A 19,490-nucleotide genomic window follows, 5' to 3' on the forward strand; every position below is an offset into this window, starting at 1 on the left:
TCTACTTTCTACAGAACCAGCATATACGGTTCTCCTTTCTCCTCACCAAAGTTGCTTAGAAAGGGGATGTAGGGATTAGTGGGGCAATTGGGCACATTTAATCATTCAACTAACTTGAAAAAAAAAAGCTTAAACAATTTCTGAAACACTTTTAAGGTTACAGATATATGAAATTGGTATTTCAAAACACGCCAAGGAAAGAACAACCATCAGTATTCTAATTTTTATTGTCAGGTTGCAATATTCAGGTGGAGCAGTGAGTGCTCCCTGTTGCTAACACTACCACAAAGAATGAACCACAGGTTGAGTATCCCCCTTATCTAAAGTGGATATTTTTGGATTTTGGAATATTTGCATATACTTAATATATAATGGGACTCAAGTCCAAACACGAAATTCATACACACCTTATACACATAGCCTGAAGGTAATTTTATACACAACATTTTAAAATAATTTTATGCATGAAATGTTTGTGTACACTGAACCATCAGAAAGGTGTCACTATCTCAGCCACCCATATGGACAGTTTTGGATTTTGGCTTTCTGGATAAGATATTCAATCTGTATAGTAAAAGACTCTGTTAAGAACACTTACTTGCTGTGACTCTTGCAACAGGAACTTCAACTCCATTCTCACAGATGCAAGACCACCACCTTGAGCTCCATGAAGGCTACAATAGCTCAGGAAAACCCTTAAAAGTGCTTGATTCTTCTGTAGCCACCACTTGCGTCGTTCAGCATGTTCACGCTTAGCTTGCAATCTGCGTCGTTCAATTTGATGCCGCTCATATGAGCCAATTTCTGTCTTATCCATCACTTCTTCATGATCAATCAAGTCCCCATTTATTTTGACATCAGTTTTACAATAGTCTTTGCCACGTGCTTCATGGTTGCATATTTCATGCAAAGCAGCAATTTCTTTTTCCAGCCAGTTGTAAAGCTCAAAGCGGAGTTTCCCACCATCAACTTCATAACCAGTAGCCAAAGTTCTCAGTTCCGTCATGAGGATTTTCAGACATGCTCTGAATTTTAGCTGTTCGGCAATCACATCAACTTCAGTTTCACCCGTCTCCACATCCTCACTCTGACTGATGTCAGAGCTTTTTTCATCTTGTTTTTTACTGTCTGGTTCCAACATTGAATCTTTCATTTGCAAACCATCTTCATCTTCCTGTGAACCACTTTTGTCATCCTCCCAATCAAGTTTAAGAGGCTCATCCTCAAATGTTATGGCTGGCTTGCTCCAATCAATCAGGGAAGAGGCATCTGTATAACTTAGCAAATCTGATGTAATTGTTATTGGCTGTGACCAGTCTAGATCACTGACTTCACCTGATGTCTTTGGCTCCAATTTCACACCATTTTGCATAGTAGGACTTGGGCTTGCTTCCTCTTTCTTGATAAAAATACTGGATTTGCTACTTATTTTGGGAAGTTTGGACAGAACTTCAAGAGCTAAAACAGGACACCCCACTTTAAAATGAGCATTTGCAGTAGTGAAAAACAGCTTTCTCTCAATGAGATTGATTTGGTCCACAAAGCTTTTCTCTGTTTGCAGCCCTAAAGTAGCTAAAGTCCCATCGGGTGAGCAAAAATTCCTTCGGATGAGCAAGGGGTGGGTACGAAGGTAGTTGTAGAAACTGAACACCACAGGATTACAGGATTTGACAATGACTAGGGAAATCAGAAATATATTTACTAAGATACATAAAATATCATAATGACTAATTTAATTGTTCTGAGAACCATTCAGGGTTGAAGAGCAAGTAATTAAAACATATGGAGAGGAAATACAGAAATAAATAAGCAATGTTTCATTAAATCAGAACTTGTTATTTTACAAAAGATGACAGTGAAGAGTGCATAAAAAGTAAGAGGCTCAGAAAGAACATATAGAGAAAATGACCCTGAGTATAGTCTAACAGATGGGAGAATTATTTGTCTCTATCTGGATCACTCATTATTTTGGACCTATAGTTTATACCCATATTGATATTGGGTTTTTAGAGTGGTTTTGGGTTATTTCTTTTAAAAATCACCTGAGGAGATTTTAAAATTCCAAAGCAATGATGTAGATGCTTTGAATAAATAAATTAAATAAGTACTAGCCCTTCCAAGAGGGGAATTTGTAGAACAATATGATATTTCTTTACCTGGGGTTTCATCATCTTCCTTTGGTGTTTGTTCCAGTAAAGTGTCAAGTGCTCTAGTGTACTCTTTCATGACCCAGTAGGCAAGGCTTCTCAGGAAAGGATCTGGGTGCAGTTTAGTACAGCTGAATCCTGTTCCATCTTTCTCACAACCTAAAATCTTTTCATAAAGGATGGCTGTATAGGTGGAGGATATTTCAAACTCCGATTCATATAAGCGAGCAATAATCATTGCTAATTGGATATCTTCCATTTTCTCAAGACACACCTATGAAACAACATGGCCACAGGCTTAATAATACAGTTTAATTAGGGATGAAAGACAGAAATGTTTTTAATACATGTGTGCAAAAATAATAATGATTTAATACATGCATGCAAAACCAAGAATATCTGACCCCAAATGTCCCCCAATTCTGCAAGAAATTATCTCAGAGCCAGTACAGTTAAACTGGTTCTTTATTATCTGATTTAGACTGGAAAAATTGAAGGGGGGGGGGGAATCTATCTCAGAAATCCTTTGGAACACTGAGAGCGAAATGTGAACTGATAACCACATTTGGCAATGGCTGCATAAATATGCCAGCATTTGTTACAGATGCAATTTTGGTCTGATTTTCCAACACTCTAAATGCAGACATGTCTTCACATTTTGCTATTATAGCAGCTGTTCTTCAGCAGTGATAACAAAAAATTCTCAGCCACCATCATTTGCAGGACCACAGTAACACATATGGGACAACTGGGAAAATTGCTAGACAGTCTGCCAAACTGTTTGAAAGCTCACTTATTTTGTGCAATTTGCATTTTCAGTGTCTTTTCTTTAAGCAATAAAAAGCAATGATCAAGAAGAGATGATGCAGTTTAACAGCTAACAAAGGAATGAATCAAGAACTCCTTTGTTTGAATTTTTCTTCAACCCTTGGTAGCTTTAGACAAGTCTCTGTCAAACACAGTCTCCAATAAGAGAAATATAGTGTCCTACTTGACAAGGCTGTTGCAAGAATAACAACAAAGATATTGCATGTGAAGCACTAATTACTATTATTGTTTAAAAATCTTCAGGAGAAATGCCAAGTACACTCTTTGAAATTAGTTTCAGTCATTGCAAAAACTGGTATTAACATTTTTAAAAATCCATTTGACAATAAAAATAACAAACACTGCACCACAGTATTAAGACTTATCTTCTCCTACACAGAAGAAACAAAGAAGAATAATTCTGAAGTAGTATAAAGGCATAAAATAAACCAGAAGTATAAAGAGGCCATATTCAAACACAATAATGTAGGCTGTTTAAGTCTGACTTCTGATATACCATACATTTTCTTTGGTTGGTAATCTGTGAAAACCCTAATGCTTATATTGGAGAAATACATGTAAACCCAGTATGTTATGTTTTCCAGTTTATACCTCTATAGCATCCTTTAATGATCCAGCTAATAAGAAAAAGGCAGCCGACTGTTCAAAGCGTTGCTTTCCTAGCAAAGCAAAAGCATTTTTCAAAGCTGCTTTGCGCCATCTATCTTCACTGAAATTATGGCTGAAGAACTGTGTCATTTTTTCATCATGCTGAGAACTGTGCAAAAACAAAAAAAGCGAAACTGATTTAGCTGCATTCAGATTACAGACCTATTTACTAGCCTAAAAGCAAGACTCCCTGAACGTAACGGCACTAGTTTCTGAGTTGAAATGTGTCACAAACTGTAGAATTTAAAAAAGCTTTCAATACTTGAGGTCAACATTAATGAAACTTACCGAAACAGACCCCACACTACTGCCTTCTTCTTCATTGCAAGGTAAAAAAGGGCAGCATCCAAAGCATCATTGTTTCTCTGAAAGGCTGCTTTTGCAACCTGTTACATTTAAAAGGGAGAGAAATAGAGAAATGAAAACTGCAATATTGTATTATCACAGAGGGATAAAAAGTTACACTGTAGAAATCACATCAAATTTCAAGATCATTCTAAAAATTCAATTTTAAAAAAATGTGTGTTACTATATTGCAGCTTCTAGGCGGTGAGTGGTCTTATTGCCAAAAAGGAAATAGAACCATAAAATAGTTGGGGTTCATTATTTATCTATATAGGTATTTACTGATCTATCTGTTCATCATAAACTTTACAGTGGCAGACCGTCTCCCCCACCTCCCCGCAGGTCTATGAGCTGCCAGACCTCAGTTATTCAAAGAGAATTGGGTACTGAATGGGAAGGATGCAAAGGGGAGGGAGATATCTTCTCACATTTACAATGGGTTCTGTTGTGACATTAGAATTCCACCACTGGATGCAATCAATCAATCAATCAATCAATCACACCTTGATGTTCCAACCACCAGTATGGAGGCACTACTGAGACAGAATGTGCCAGGGCAAAGATCTTATAACATACAGCATTATTCTTAGGAGCAGTACTAGAGAAAGGAAAAGAGCTATGTGATTCTTATGGCGCATTCATGTCTCTAAAATACGACAGGCATTGCTGGCAAAATGCTGGGCACTGCAGCTAGCTTATATAGACTGGAAAAAAGGAATATGTGGCCTATTAAATGTTGCTGGACTGCAACTTCCATCAACCCCCATCAGTGGCTATGCTGGTTAAGGATGATGTGAGCTGCAGTTCAACACAGGGAAAACAACACACTCATAATACAGACTGATGGGTCTGATTTAGTTAAGGCAGTTTCACATGATCATGACTTCCTATTTAGTAAGAAAACAGAGGGAGACTTGCTCAAGTTACCTTTTCCATGCACCTTCGGAGCGTGTTAATATTTCTAACCCACCAGCCTATACCCATAGCTCTTAGTTCAGACCACTGGGGATCCCCTCGTTGAATTGCAGGAATTATGTTGATTAACTCTTCTTCTGCCTCAGAATGAAAAGCCCAGGCAAAGTGGCAAGTAGAAACACCTAGGGGGAAAAAAGAAGGAACATGAGCAATTTACTTGATAAAGTCAACAATATTTACTTGATTGTAAAGAACTGAGTGCAGAAATCCATACTTTGTTAATATCAATATATAGCAACTACATTTCTATACCGCTTATCAGTTTACTTAAGCACTCCCTAAGAGGAGTGTAAGTTAATTGCTTCCAACAAGCTGGGTACTCATTTTAGCAACCTATGGAAAGATGCAAGGCTGAGTGGACCTTGGAGCCCCTGGCTGGGATTGAACTCACAATTTATAGCTGTGATTGGCTGCAGTACAGACATTTAACCACTGCACCACCTGGGCTCCCTAATGATACAATAGTTGATTTTTTATATTAATTTTGGAACAAATATGCATATATACCCTGGAATTAAGAATGTACAGTAATTTAATAAAAATAAAGACCATCTCCAATTCCACTAATACAGTAAATAGTTTATGCCCATCTCAGACAACTGCTAGGTGTACCACAGGACAGTTGTACTGTTCAAGCTTAAAAAATAAAATTATATATTACCTTGATGGAGTAGCTGCACACGATATAAAGGTGGGAGTGATGTCAGAAGGCATGTGTGTAAACGCATAGCTAATAAGTACCTTAAGCCACATTCATCTAAAGTGTCTCTCCCTGTAAAAATAGAATCATAGAGTTGGAAGAGACCACAAGAACCATTCAGTCCAACCTTCTGATATGCAGGAATTCCCAATCAAAGCATCCCCAACAGATGGCCATCCAGCCTCTGCTTAAAGACCTCCAAGGAAGGAGACTCCACCACACTCCAAGGAAGTGTGTTCCAATATCGAACAGCCCTTACTGTCAGGAAGTTCCTCTTACTGTTGAGGTGGAATCTCTTTTCCTGTAGATTGAATCCATTGTTCTGGGTCCTGTTCTCCGGAGCAGCAGAAAACAAGCTTGCTCCCTTCTCAATAAGACATCCCTTCAAATATTTAAACAGGGCTATCATATCACCTCTTACCCTTCTCTTCTCCCGAGTAAACATCCCCAGCCCTCTAAGTTGTTCCTCATAGTGCATGGTTTCCAGACCCTTCACTGTTTTAGTCACCCTCTTTTGGACACGCTCCAAATAAAATTGGGGTAGTATGATTCATACAGACTTGCATGTTTTTACACTGAATATGTATACAGTGTTTTTCAGCAACAACACATCTACACATATGCAAGCCTGGAGTCATACACCAAATACACTAGCAGAAACATACCATCAAGTTTTCACTTATCAGCCATAGATTTGAGCAAGCTATGGTATTAAGCCAGCTTCAAACCATGGTGTAATATCCTGGAGTTTTGTTTTTTTTGACACTGCTTAACTGTCATTTCCCATTTTGTGGATGTGGGAAACAATAGCTAATAGAAGTCCTCCTAATTTGTTGCTCACCCATTTAAAGGGGTTGCACGTACTGTAGGTCCAAAATTCCTGTTCATATCCTGTCTTATTAAGCCCAGGCAGAATTGGCTGAATAAAATCACATATTTGCTTCTTAAAAGCATTTAAGTAATAATCACAGAGGTCAAATGAGAACTCTAATTGAAAAACATCTTGAACTATTTCTTTAGTGCTGGTTTTCACTCAATGCAAAAGTTAAGTTTTAAGACATTCATTCGAATGAAACTATTAGATTATTTAAAGGGTGTAATAGCCAGTGGGGTAATGGTTTCAGTGTTGGATTATCCTCATTGAGCCATGAAATCCAATGAGTGACCCTGGGCAAGTTACAATCTCTCAGACGCAGAGGCTCAGATGGTAATGGCAACTCCCCTCTGAAGGAACATGTCAAGAAAATCCCATGGTAAGTTCACCTTAGGGTCGAAAACGACTTGAAGGCACACAACAACAAACAATATGGGAAGAGACAATCTACTGAATGAGGTTTTGAACCTGTTAGTTCCTTGTTGTTTCACAAACATGTAACTTTGTTTTTGCATAATTATTACCAATGCCATTCTATTTTTATTAACACATACAGGCTAGAATCCTGTTTCTTGGTCCCAACTAGAGCAGACACACTGAATCAATTGGTGAATGGTGAGTTAACATGCAGGTAAATCCTATTGATTCAATGGCTCTTAACATCATATTGATAAAAAAAGTAATAGTAATTTATTTACCTGAGTAATGCTTATCTCTGTTTTCATCAAGTTCAGTGGTTGTTGTAGCCACAGTGTCTGCCAAGGCAACCAAAAACATTTGTTCTAGGCGAGTGAGTCCTGGTAAACTTGAGTGCATTAGATGGCTTGAAAGGACACTAGCATGTTCTTGCCCAAAGTAAGTGGGACCATACTGAGACAGATTGATTACTTTGGATTTATGCTCTCTTCTTTCTGGCTCAAAATCGATGAAGTCATCAGTTGTCACCTGCTGAACCTGAAAAAGGTCCGAATAATGATCCTCTGTTTTCCTTTTACCATGAGCCTCTGGGCCCTGTGGCCTTTTAGTTGCTTCCTCAGTTTTGTATGTGGAATCTTGATCTGCTGCAAGCAGAGCATACAGTGGAAGTGGAGGAATAGAATCTATTTCTGTGTAATCCCGTGTGCCATCTTTCCCAGTAGTAACTGCATCCTTTGCGGTGCTACCACTTACACTAATAGTACGAGAAAGATGACGTTTAGAACCACCATCTCCAGCTTCGGGATCTTTTACAATAGCAACTTCCCCTGCAATGCATTTCACCAAGTGTGAAAGAATGGCTTTTGCTCTGCGAACTTTACCTAAATCCATCAGTTCCAATAGCTGAGTTGGGTGATACTGTGGAAGAGTAGGAGAAAGAACATGAGCAGCTTCAAAAAGGCCACCATCTTGGATCACAGTGGGAGTTCCAAAAACATCATCCACAATGCCTGTTCCATCAATGATGCTAGGTTTTTTTGCCAGAAAACTAGTCTTAAGTGGATCTTGAGTGGGAGAGTCTTCACTAAGAAACCCATTGTTTTCATTGCCACCTGATTTTATCACATGCTTCCACTGTGCATATACATGCATTTCACAATCCATTCCTACTACCAGTATTCCATCTCTAACCCAAGAGAGCGACACAGGTAATGAAGGGGTGCCATCTACAGAAGACACTAAATCTATTGATCTCAATAGCACCCATTTGGACTTTATACCTTGTTTTATGCTACCACCTAGTGGTAAAGTAATGACAGCTACACCATCTTTGCTGCTGGTTTGTTCAGTCACAATGCCTGAAAGTCGGCCATACATGAATATATTTGCACCCATACCAACTGTAAGTATATGTGAACCATCTTCTTTGGAAACCCAGTCCAAGTGTACCAAATGTTTTATATTTGGCATAAGATATCGTTCTTTGTTCAAAAATATATCAGACTTACTGTATACAAATAAATTACTGTCCACACTAATTCTTGAATCAAGGACACTCCCAACTTTAACTAGATCATCTAGATTTATTGTCTGTTCCAAAGCCCATTCTGATCCTCCTGTAGATTCACATTCAAATATACACACGTGCATAGAAAATTCTTTGGAAACAAAACCATTGTGTTGTATAGGCTGTTTGTATGCCACAGCCAAGCGCCCTGTATAGGAACAGCTGACAGCGACTGGTCTTCCCACTATGCATACTGTGCTGCTATCATCTTCTCTCTCATCGTTCATCAAGGGCCATTTTTTCCAAAGATAGGTCTCCTTCGATTCACCTTTGCTGTTCACCACTGCCTCTACAGAACACCTCCAAAATCGCACTTTGTTATCTGAACAGGACGTTACCAGCAAGTATGGTGCAAGGCAAACAGGGTAAATTGATGAGGAGCTTAGATGTCCTAAATGAACCAAATAAACATTCAGTATTATGCAATGTGAAACATACGCATGAACATAGCTTTCAAAATAAATCCACCATCATCCAATGGCCCACTCTGTGCATCACAGTATACCAGGGAACTAAAGGATTCAGCTTGTCATGTACATGTTTGGCCTGCGATTAAGATATTTAAGACTGTTTATATGTTTTTAACAATGTTTTACTCCTTTTGTACTTGTGATATACCTGATATGATGTGAACCGCTTTGATCATGTTGGAAAAGCGGTATACAAATAAAGCTTATTTTATTATTATTATACAAGCGGTATGCTAATGTATGCTATCTCACTGCTCCCACAGAAGCAGTTTAGACTCATTTGAGTGACCTCTGGAAGGATGCCAGGTTGAGTCAGGCTTGATCCCTTTTCACTGGGATTGAACTCACAGCCTTATGGTTTGTGAGTGAGTGGCTGCAGGACAGACATTGAACCACTGCGCCCCCAGGGCTCCTTAGTGGCACTGGGAAGGGTCAGAAGGGGCTCCCTGGCTCCATTTTGGGACCCCCAAATGATCCATTATTGCTGCAGAGGATGGGGGAACCCACAGCGCTTGGAGGGACAGGCAAAGAGATCCCAGCTCAACATTAGGAGGAACTTCCTGGCAGTAAGGGCTGTTCGACAATAGAACACACTCCTTCCTTGGAGAGTGGTGGAGCCTCCTTCTTTGCAGGTCTTGAAGCAGAGGCTGGGTGGCCATCTGTCAGGGATGCTTTGAGTGAGAGTTCCTGCATGGCAGAATGGGGTTGGGCTGGATGGCCCTTGGGGTCTCTTCCAACTCTATGATTCTATGATCCTATAGGAAAATTCTGGCCTCTCGTCATAGAATCATAGAGTTGGAAAAGACCATAAGGGCCAGCCAGTCCAACACTCTGCAATACAAGAAATCACAATCACAGATGGCCATCCAGCTTCTGTTTAAAGACCTCCAAACAAGGAGACTCCACCACTCTACGAGGGAGTGTGTTCCACTGTCCAACAGCTGTTACTGTCAGGAACTTCCTCCTAATGTTTAGTGGCTTCTAATGTCAGTGACTTCTTTACTGTGATGTGTGAACCAAGCTAGCAGCTGGCTCTCTCTCTGATCTCTCTCCTGGCAGACAAGAGAACTAACATTACAACAAAACCTGGATTCTTTCCCTGACTTACTGGGGACAGACAAGCTAGGGAGCTAGCTCCCATTGGATTTGCACAACACAAACCAACCAGCCACTGTAATGTAACTGCTTCATCCTTAACAAACTAGAATTCTCATGAATTTCAACTCATCATGATGTCTGAATGTGGTAATTGTCATTTGTGGTTATTTCACAGCCTGAAAGAATAAGCTGAATCTTTTCCAACTTACAAACATTTGCCTGCATGGTCTTATGAAAACAACCTCTACTTGGCACAGAAAACCAGCTATTTATGAATCTGCATGAATACTGCCATATTTAATATCCCCATGTCAAATTTATGTCGAATCTAATTGCAAATATATATGTGAGAATTGCATCAAAGCAATTTGGATCATCGTATATAGGGCTCCTCTGTATAAATCTATGCTTCATGTATCTAAAAGCTCAGTTTTGCAAATAAGATCATAGAGCACACAATAACTGACTATCAGCTAAGATCAGAAAACAGTGAGAAGAGAACTCTCCAAAACACATAGCATATTATACCCAATAATCCTGTGTTTTGGAGTGATTTCAACTCCAGTCATTCATTCTGAAGGCGCCTGAAGAAGGTCGAATTGCATTGGGCTTAAAAAAATACTAAATAAACAGTTTATCATTTCAAAGCCCATGGAAGCTGTCTCCTCAATGTTTTCTAAGTATCAACTAAGTTTGTTGTACTGTTTTACCTGCAGAGGGAGTAGCTCGAACAACTTCTACACCAAGTGGAAGATCCAAGGGATAACTATAGACCAGTTTAGAACTCAAAATAAGTTTACTGGCTGTCTGAAGATTAGCAACGGATGAAGAACGTGGCATCGGAGCTGTGCCAGGTGAGATATCTGGAGATGAATCTGCAGTCTGTTGCCCAGGTACGCCAAGCTGGTGGCCTGATGAGGGAACTTCAGTAGGTTTTGCTGTAAAGAACCACAGTGAACAAACAGTGTCAGTATGCAATAAGGACAAATTTTGATTTTCAGTAACAGTAATTTCCTCATGGATCTGTGTCCAATATTTTAATGCATCTCTACAGGTCCACCACATATGGAGGAATGTTTCTTTCTCCTTTTTGCATTTCCAACACCTGTTACTTTTGTTTGTTTGTTTTTGATAATTTTACTGGTGTTGTATACCATCTAAATTGGAGTTTAGAAATTTCCCCTCACACCATAATTTAAGGTGTATTTCAATTTTTTAATCCATATACTTTCCCATTCTTCTAACTGAATTGGGCTATTCAGCTCTTGGGCCCATGATCTCTTTTATTTGTTCTTTTTCCAAATTCTTTTTTTAGTAACACCTTACATATTTTTGCAATCGCATGGCCCATTTCTTTCCATAACATCTTTTCTAGTTCTGATTCTTCTTTTGTCATTCCATATATTTTTTGATCTATCATAAATTTTTCCTTTAATTATCTATACCAGAACCAGTTACACTTAAACCCCTCTTTAGTTAATTCCTCCACTGTTTTCAATATTTGTTTACCGTTCTCTATTTTTAGGAGATCATGATAGGTGAGCCTTCCACCTTTTTTCATTTCATTTCTATTATGGAATGCTTCATTCAGAGATACATTGCCTGGGAGTTTTTTATTTATTCTGTTGCTAAATTTCCCCCATACTCTTAGCAAGACTCTTCTCACAAAATGTTTATTAAAATTCTAGTTCACATTAACTTATTCATAAAATAAATATGCATGCCATCCATAGATATTTCCTATTCCTTCCAAGCTTAATAAGTATCTGTTCTTTAATGTCAACCAGTCCCTTACCCAGTCTAGGCAGCATGCATAAAATATATATTTTTAGATTTGGTAAACCAAGTCCACCTCTAGAGATGTGACTTGTCTGTAATGATTTTACCTTAATTCTGGGTTTTCTTCCTGCCCATATAAAGTTTGTGATCTCTTTCTGCCAATCTCTGAATGGAGTATCACTGATTTTAACAGGAACAGTTTGAAAAAGAAACAACATCTTCGGCAACACATATATTTTAACAACCGAGATTCTGGGAGCTCCTATTTATAAAAAAGTCCTACATCCCTTTCACATGTAGTCTTGTTAAGTCAGGTATCCCTCATCCTATATCTATGCATCTCATTTTTTTTTGCCCTAGGTGCAGTACCTTACATTTCTCTGTGTTGAAATTCATTTTGTTAGCTTTGGCCTAGCTTTCTAATCTATTTAGGTCATTTTGAATTTTGATCCTGTCCTCTGGGGTATTAGCTATTCCGCCTAATTTGGTGTCATCTGCAAATTTGATAAGCGTGCCCCTAATCTTTCTTCCAAGTCATTGATAAAAATGTTAATTAGAACTGGGTCCAGGACAGAATCCTGTGGCACCCCACTGGTCATTCTCTCCAGGATGAAGAGGAGCCATTGCTGAGCACCCTTTGGGTTTGGCCAGTCAAGTAGTTATTAATCTACCTAACAGTTGTATTGTCTAGCCCACATTTTACTAGCTTGTTTGCAAGAATATCATGGAGGACCTTGTCAAAGGTCTTACTGAAATCAAGATGTGCTATCTCTACCGCGTTCCCTTCATCTACAAAGCTGATAAGTTTTACCAAAAAAAGATTAGTCTCGCATGACTTGTTTTTGAGTAACCCATGTTGACTTTTTATGATTATGGCATTCCCTTCTAAATGTTCACAGACTGTTTAATGATCTGTTCTAGAATCTTTCCTGGTACTGATGTCAGACTAACTGGGTGAGAATTGTTGGGACCTTCACAACATTTGCCATCTTCCAGTCTGCTGGGATTTCTCTTGTTCTCCAGGAGTTCTCAAAAATTATTATTTCTTAATTAGAACAGTAGGCTAGAAATATCTTAAATAAAGAAAACAAATAAAAAATAATGTTTATGGTAAAAATATATGTTCATCTGGAAAAGCTACACTTACCCAAAAATGCTTGCACAGATTTTAGATGCAGATGCCACATGTGAAGTATTGAACAACCATTGGTGCCTTTTTCAATTACAATTAGATAAAACTTTTCAGAGAAGGGTGGTGGTCTGTAGCCTGTTCAAAAATCAAATAGAGTACAAATAAATGTTAATGGCATTTTACAAGAACACAACCACATAAGGCATTTCTAAATTCTGCTGCATATTAAAAATGGTAAGTCATTAAAAATTATTCATGGTAGAAAACCAAACTAAGGCTTAGTTCAAACGGTCAAATCTTCACTTATTATACTATGATCTACACAAACCTCATGCACATACATCCAGAACCTTCGTTCCCACTTTGTTCTAACCTTTGTGCAAGTGGGGAAGAAGAGGTTGATTTTCTGTAACTTTGGTTCTTCGAGTGGTCATCTATGTCCTCACACATGTGGGTTTTGTGCCTGCACAGAGCCCCTGTTCAGAAAACTCAAAGCTGATCAAATTTCTGGGTAGGTAGGTAGAGCACGGATGACCACTCAAAGAAACACCGTCCCACCAAGCAATCTGTTCTTCATCGTGGTGTCTGTAATTCATAGAATCATATAGTTGGAAGAGACCACAAGGGCCATCCAGTCCAACCCCCTGCCATGCAGGAACTCTAAATCGAAAGAGAATGAAGGTGCAGCTAGAATGGTGAGATCGAGCATGCTCAATACACGAGAGTGGGTGGGGCTACCTGCCAATCTGCTCAGCTTTGAGATTTCTGAACAGGGTCTCTGCACAGGAACAAAACACACATGTGTGATGCACAGAGACCATGATGAAGAATCATAGTTAACTAGGTAATTGTGATTAATGATAAACAAACAAACAACCTTTGATAATGGAGCCATGATTTAAACTTGGCTTCTGAATCCTTGGTTATTTAGAACTCATGAACCATAAACTGCTTCACTATACCTTTAGATGGCTGGAAAAATATCTCGCTCTCCTTTTGCTCGATATCATCCTTATGTGGTTTGTATCCCAAAATGAAGTCCTCTTGGAAGACATGGAGCAGCTGTGTGTTTGACCCACACTAGAAATAACATTAGAAAAAAATCAGGAAAATTTCCAGTTACAAATGATAACATTCAAGGTATTTTGTATTCTTTCATATTACTTTTATTCTCTGCATTCACAGCTGCAATCAAAAGTCCCAACAGTGGTATTTCAAGAATCTTCCTGAATGCTTAGCTTTTTAAGTTTAAATATAAAAAAAAATGCAATCCCAAAGCCACAAAAAATGCCCCAATGATAAGGTTCTGTTGTCAAGTAAATCAGGCAAACTAAAAAATGTAACTTCCCTTTCCTTATTTCCAGAGCAACACTGATCCCTGAAGGGATGTACTAGGAGTACAGAAGTGTGGCTTCTGAGACCTTGTTGAACTGCAACTCCCATCAACCATGAAGGATGATTGCAGCTGCAATCAAACAACAGTGGGAGGACTGTATAGTTCCAGACTCTTCTCATGGTTTGATTAAACATTAGAAAAAGATCTGTAAAGGAATGTCTTCCATTTCCAATAGGGAACCCAACAGGTGTATTTTAAAATCAATCACTAAACCCTATGCAACAGGCTTGCTACAGAAGCAGACAGTGAGCAAGGTTTTCTTTAATTTAATTACAAAGGAACTATTCAGTTGATTAATTTACCACAGTGGGGAACAAAATTATGCTAACTCCCAGAGGAGTCAGTTGAATTACATAATGCATAAGGGACTTTCTTTCAAAGGATTTCATTTTCAGATTAAAAAAAGAGCAAAGCACTACATCAAAAAGGCCTATTACTTGTAAGCCTACTGCATTGGAACTAAAATCTCTGAAGAACGCCAAAATAATTCTTACCCACACTGTCATGTATATTAATTGTGAGAACGTAAGGAGAACCACATTGTTTAGACCAGTGCTTCTCAAACGGTGGAGCACGTTCAAAGGGTGTGTGAGACAGATGTCCTGATCCCTCTTCCTTCTTGTCCTCTTCCCTCAAAAAATTATGCGTAAAATTTGCACATACATTGAATTTACTTAAATAAAACTGTTCTAATCTTGAATTATTTCCTCATAAAATGTCAAAATATGAATACAGCTGTGTGTGTGAATTAAAATAGGCACACTAAATAAACAATTTTTAAAAATTCATATACTACATCGGGGGGAGCGGATGACATCCATAAGTACAAATAAAGGAGGCGTTCAAGGATAAAAAGTTTGAAAAGTTTAACCTCCTCAAAAATATTTAAACTAGGAGTCTCTTGGCAAGACTGGCCAACCAGATAGATGCCTTTGGGAAGCCCACAAGCTCATGAATGCCTTGAAAACATGGAGGCCCTGAACCAGAAATAGGCAGCAAATGGTGTTCAGGTTGCTAAAGGTGACTTCCATCCACCTATTCAATATAGCCAATGGTGAAGGACAATGGGAGTTCCAGTACAACAACATATGAAGGGCCACAAGTTGCTCCCTGCTGAGATAGACAAAGCACAGAACCAAACTTAAAGGCATATATTTCTTGGCAATGTAAAACCAGGGACATACATACATATACTCTAAAACAGAAGGATGAAATGTTTTGGGGATGCCTGGGATGTCAGATTTCAATCAGTAAAGGGTTACAGGGCTTGCACTGGGTGAAGGTAAGGGCACAGGAAGGGGTCAAGATAAATATAAGTATGGACAAAGTTAAGTGGGAAGAACTAGTTATAATTCTTACCAATTTGAACATTTTCCCCACCAAACATAAGGGTTGAATTCCATGCATGTTTACTTAGAAGTAAGTCCCAGTGTAACACCTAACCTATGCCCATAATCTTGTAACTAATCATCATAAGTGTGTGAATGTGTGTGTGCATGTGTATTAAACTACTAAGTCCCTCCTCTCTGGGTCATTAACTAAAAAGCAAAAAAATCATACACAGATCCAAATAATGATGAACTATCACACCTGGTCAGTTATGGCATCTAGTTCAATAATGCATCCTGGTCGAGCTGTTGATTGCTGACTCACAATGTTAAAGACTTCCCCAATAAGTTTCTAAAAGAGGAGAAAAAGTTAATCACTTGTCTTTTAGGTTAACTGATAAAGCTGCTTCTCAATTGGCATCTTTACTTTCTAGCACCTTGTGATTCTATTTAAATAATGCTTTATCTATTTAAAACATTTAAATATCTGCTTTTTGAGTTTCTCGATCCTCTTCCTCAACTGCAATATAACATATTTTTGCTGTTTGTATCATATCCTACTTTCAGTATGCGTATGTGTTTTAAATATTGTTTTATTTTAATTATAATATTTTTATCTTTTTTGCTTAATGATTTGATTATTATATTTTTAATAATTACTTTTTATTCCAGTATTTGTATTAACAAGTCTGTGATCATGCAATAAACAGGTGTGTGACCAAAGACCAATGCTACATTTTGCCATACGTAAACAATTTCACTGAAAACAAAATAAGGAAAATAATGTATGTATTCCATTTGTTGTGTGAGTGTTTTCTTACAGATTGGTGATGCTTGGAAGGAGATACTCAACAAGATATGGCAAAGTACAAAGTTGCCTTAAAACAGAAATATTTCATTTTTCAGTAGTACTCTAGGATTGTACTTAAGTTGCTTTCCATGTTAAATACATAAATAAAGACCATATTTTGATTTAAGTGAGATTCTCTCAAAACATTTTGGTATTTGTACTTCATAAGTCATAAATCATAATAGGCTTACCGAGGATCCAGGATCGCTCAGTTCATCCAAAAGTTTCCGGGCGTCCACCACTGCTTGGTATAACCTCAGATTTTTCCCATCTGATGCTACAAAGCAAGCACTGGCAGAATTGCAGTATGTACCTAATTTTTTTTTAAAAAAAGAACCAGTTTGACATTTATATGCTTGAATAAATATTGCTGGAAAGATATTATAAGCACCATCATGCAGCATGAACAACAAATTATTCCTATAGTGCTAGAATTCAAAGATATAGCCGTGTTAGTCCGTGGAATTAGTACCATATGTAGAGAGATCTTGTAGCACCTTTGAGACTAACTGAAAGACGTTGGCAGCATGAGCTTTTGTAGACTTCAGTCTACTTCCTCAGATGCATTTGATAGAGTGGAAGCCAGGCACAGGCATATATAGGCCAAAAGGAGAGTAATAAGCCCTACTGCCCCCATCATCATTTTTATAGCTTTCTAAATGCAGAGGGCAAAAGCCAGAGCACTCCAGTCTCTGCAGATAATATGGAACCCTGTAAAGTCAGAATTTCCAACTGCATAGAGAGTCTTCAGGGACAGCAGTAGCTGTCCTCTTGAGACTATTACCCTTTGGGTACAGAGGACAAAAGAAATAACAGGACATAAATTCCTCATGAATTTATTCAAAACACTTAAAGCGTATCTATATAAGCCTTAGGAAAACAAGGAAAATGCACTTATTACACTTTTATGATAATACTTTTATAATTTTGTTAATGGTGGAGGTAATGTATCCTTCAAATAGAAGTATTGCATTCAACCAACAATTAATCCTGGAAATTCTGTTAATATGGTTAAGAAAAAAATAACTTCTCTTCAATTTTGGCAATATGTTTTAGTGGGAAGGATGGAAGTTGCTAAGTCTGAAATGTACAAGTGTTCTTCTTTCCATGAAAAACTCCATGACTGCTATCATAATTGATAGGACACCAGGATTATTACTGGTGTTGATATTAGGGATTGAATCGGGGACCTATTTCATGCAAAACATGTACTTTTGCCATAGAGTTAATAATTGGTACATAACATAGAGATTAGCATTCCACTAAGTCAGTGTGCTGACTTTCTGTAAGACTTAAGGAGCATCAGCAACAGTGGTCAAAACCAGTGGTCAAAACATTATGTATTCTATGGTTGTTCTGTTTGCTTTCTAAAACTTTAAATTTATCTAAAACAGTGAGTATGAGGACCAAATGACCTTATAGAGTCAGCAAATGGTGCCTAATGATGACTTGAAGCTCAATATTAACACCACAGAAACACAGGAGGGTCTAAAAAAGAGAACTATGCCTAACAAACTAGGGGAAAGCCATGTAGGTACCAAATATAATAGAAAAAATTAAGAAAAAATATAACTGGAGAACGTACAGAGCAACAACAAATAATATAATGAACTGAAATTTGCATATGAATATATAATTGTTAGTTACTTTAATTTTATTCTTTGGTTAGTGCAATTTCAATTCATTATATTATTTGTAGTTACTCTCTGCATGTTCTCTTGTTATTTTTTATTCATTTTTTCCTATTATATTTGGTGCCTACGTGGTTTTCCCCTAGTTTGTTAGGCATGGAAGCTCAATATGCCAAGTCTTTATTTTTATTTTTTTAATTATAGTAAGTCTTTATTCTCAGCCTATTCAGTTCAAGCACATCTATAAATAACTTTTCTCTTGAAGGATTCACTTTTTCATTTAACTCTCTAACAGAAAAATGGTAGAATATCCCCAAGCTATCTCAAATAAAAAAGCAGTAAAAACATTCATGGAGGTAGGGCAAAGGAAGAACACCTAAGGTGTTCCTACTTTCTTTACAGGATATTTTGTACAACAGCACTCACCAAGACAATAGCTAGGAATAAGGGTTGGGAGCCAGGCTACATTAGAGAAAGCTGAGGTATGGAGAGAATTAATGCGAGCCAGTTCTGATACTCCTCCAGTGTATGACAAAGGTCCAATGGGGTCTACGCGCCATAAAATCAGTTCACTGTAGATTGCATTGGGATCGTGGAATGTACGAGTTGCTGCATTTCTAAGCTGCTGTCTGGAAGAACCTTTCAAGTTTCTCATAGGATCCATCATTTTATTTAACCCATCAGAATCCCATAGCTGGTTGGATTCAGGGGTTAGGAGGGCATTGTGATGGGAAGATGTTAACAGGAGTGGCAGCACCGAATGGCAGGCAAGATCATTAAGGTGAAATCGGTGCCCACAGTACCTAAACTTGTGAGTTACAGTATGCACAGTAGTAAAGGCAGATTTATCTGCAAAAGAAACTGCCCACTGGTTTAGGGAGCCATCTATGTGTTTGGAAATCATCATAACTGTAGCAGCAGTAATGTTCACATTGGAAATGTCCTGGGTACAACTTGGTCTCCATTCAGACATGCTATCAGAAATGCTACTTCTCTTTTGCAGGGATGCACTGCTGACTTCTTTTGCAGAGGTAGTGCAGGCATACATCAAGATGTTTTTACTAAGTGAGCTTGCATCACCTGATGGAAATGCAACTGGTATCTGAGAAGAAAATGTAACCTATAAGAGGGGAAGGAAATATTGAGAGTATGTTAGAAATAACAGTATCATTCGTTTTACAGGCCTCTACACACAGAAAATTTATCTTAAATCAGAAACTACTAGGGCCAAACTAGAATCTGATGTTAAAATAGGGACACAACTTATTGCATGTGCCTCTCAGTCTAATTTCAAAATCCAAGTAA

General features: G+C 38.0%; 1 protein-coding gene across 5 annotated transcripts in view; it reads right to left on the reverse strand.

Annotated features, from left to right (window-relative positions):
* The window catches only part of DMXL2 (Dmx like 2), a 98,579-nt gene that overhangs the window by 39,508 nt on the left and 39,581 nt on the right, over window positions 1-19,490 (reverse strand). For all 5 annotated transcript variants that reach the window (XM_042471153.1, XM_042471150.1, XM_042471151.1 and 2 more), the window contains exons 12-24: window positions 18,612-19,305; window positions 16,746-16,867; window positions 15,967-16,056; window positions 13,943-14,060; window positions 12,996-13,115; window positions 10,780-11,007; window positions 7,216-8,892; window positions 5,605-5,715; window positions 4,896-5,065; window positions 3,912-4,009; window positions 3,567-3,732; window positions 2,157-2,421; window positions 599-1,677 (exon numbers count right to left, since the gene is read on the reverse strand). In XM_042471153.1, the coding sequence (XP_042327087.1) occupies window positions 599-1,677; window positions 2,157-2,421; window positions 3,567-3,732; window positions 3,912-4,009; window positions 4,896-5,065; window positions 5,605-5,715; window positions 7,216-8,892; window positions 10,780-11,007; window positions 12,996-13,115; window positions 13,943-14,060; window positions 15,967-16,056; window positions 16,746-16,867; window positions 18,612-19,305 (4,938 nt within the window). The remainder of the gene's footprint in view (window positions 1-598; window positions 1,678-2,156; window positions 2,422-3,566; window positions 3,733-3,911; window positions 4,010-4,895; window positions 5,066-5,604; window positions 5,716-7,215; window positions 8,893-10,779; window positions 11,008-12,995; window positions 13,116-13,942; window positions 14,061-15,966; window positions 16,057-16,745; window positions 16,868-18,611; window positions 19,306-19,490) is intronic.

Source organism: Sceloporus undulatus, chromosome 6 (genome assembly GCF_019175285.1).
Source record: "Sceloporus undulatus isolate JIND9_A2432 ecotype Alabama chromosome 6, SceUnd_v1.1, whole genome shotgun sequence".
Lineage (NCBI taxonomy): Eukaryota > Metazoa > Chordata > Lepidosauria > Squamata > Phrynosomatidae > Sceloporus > Sceloporus undulatus.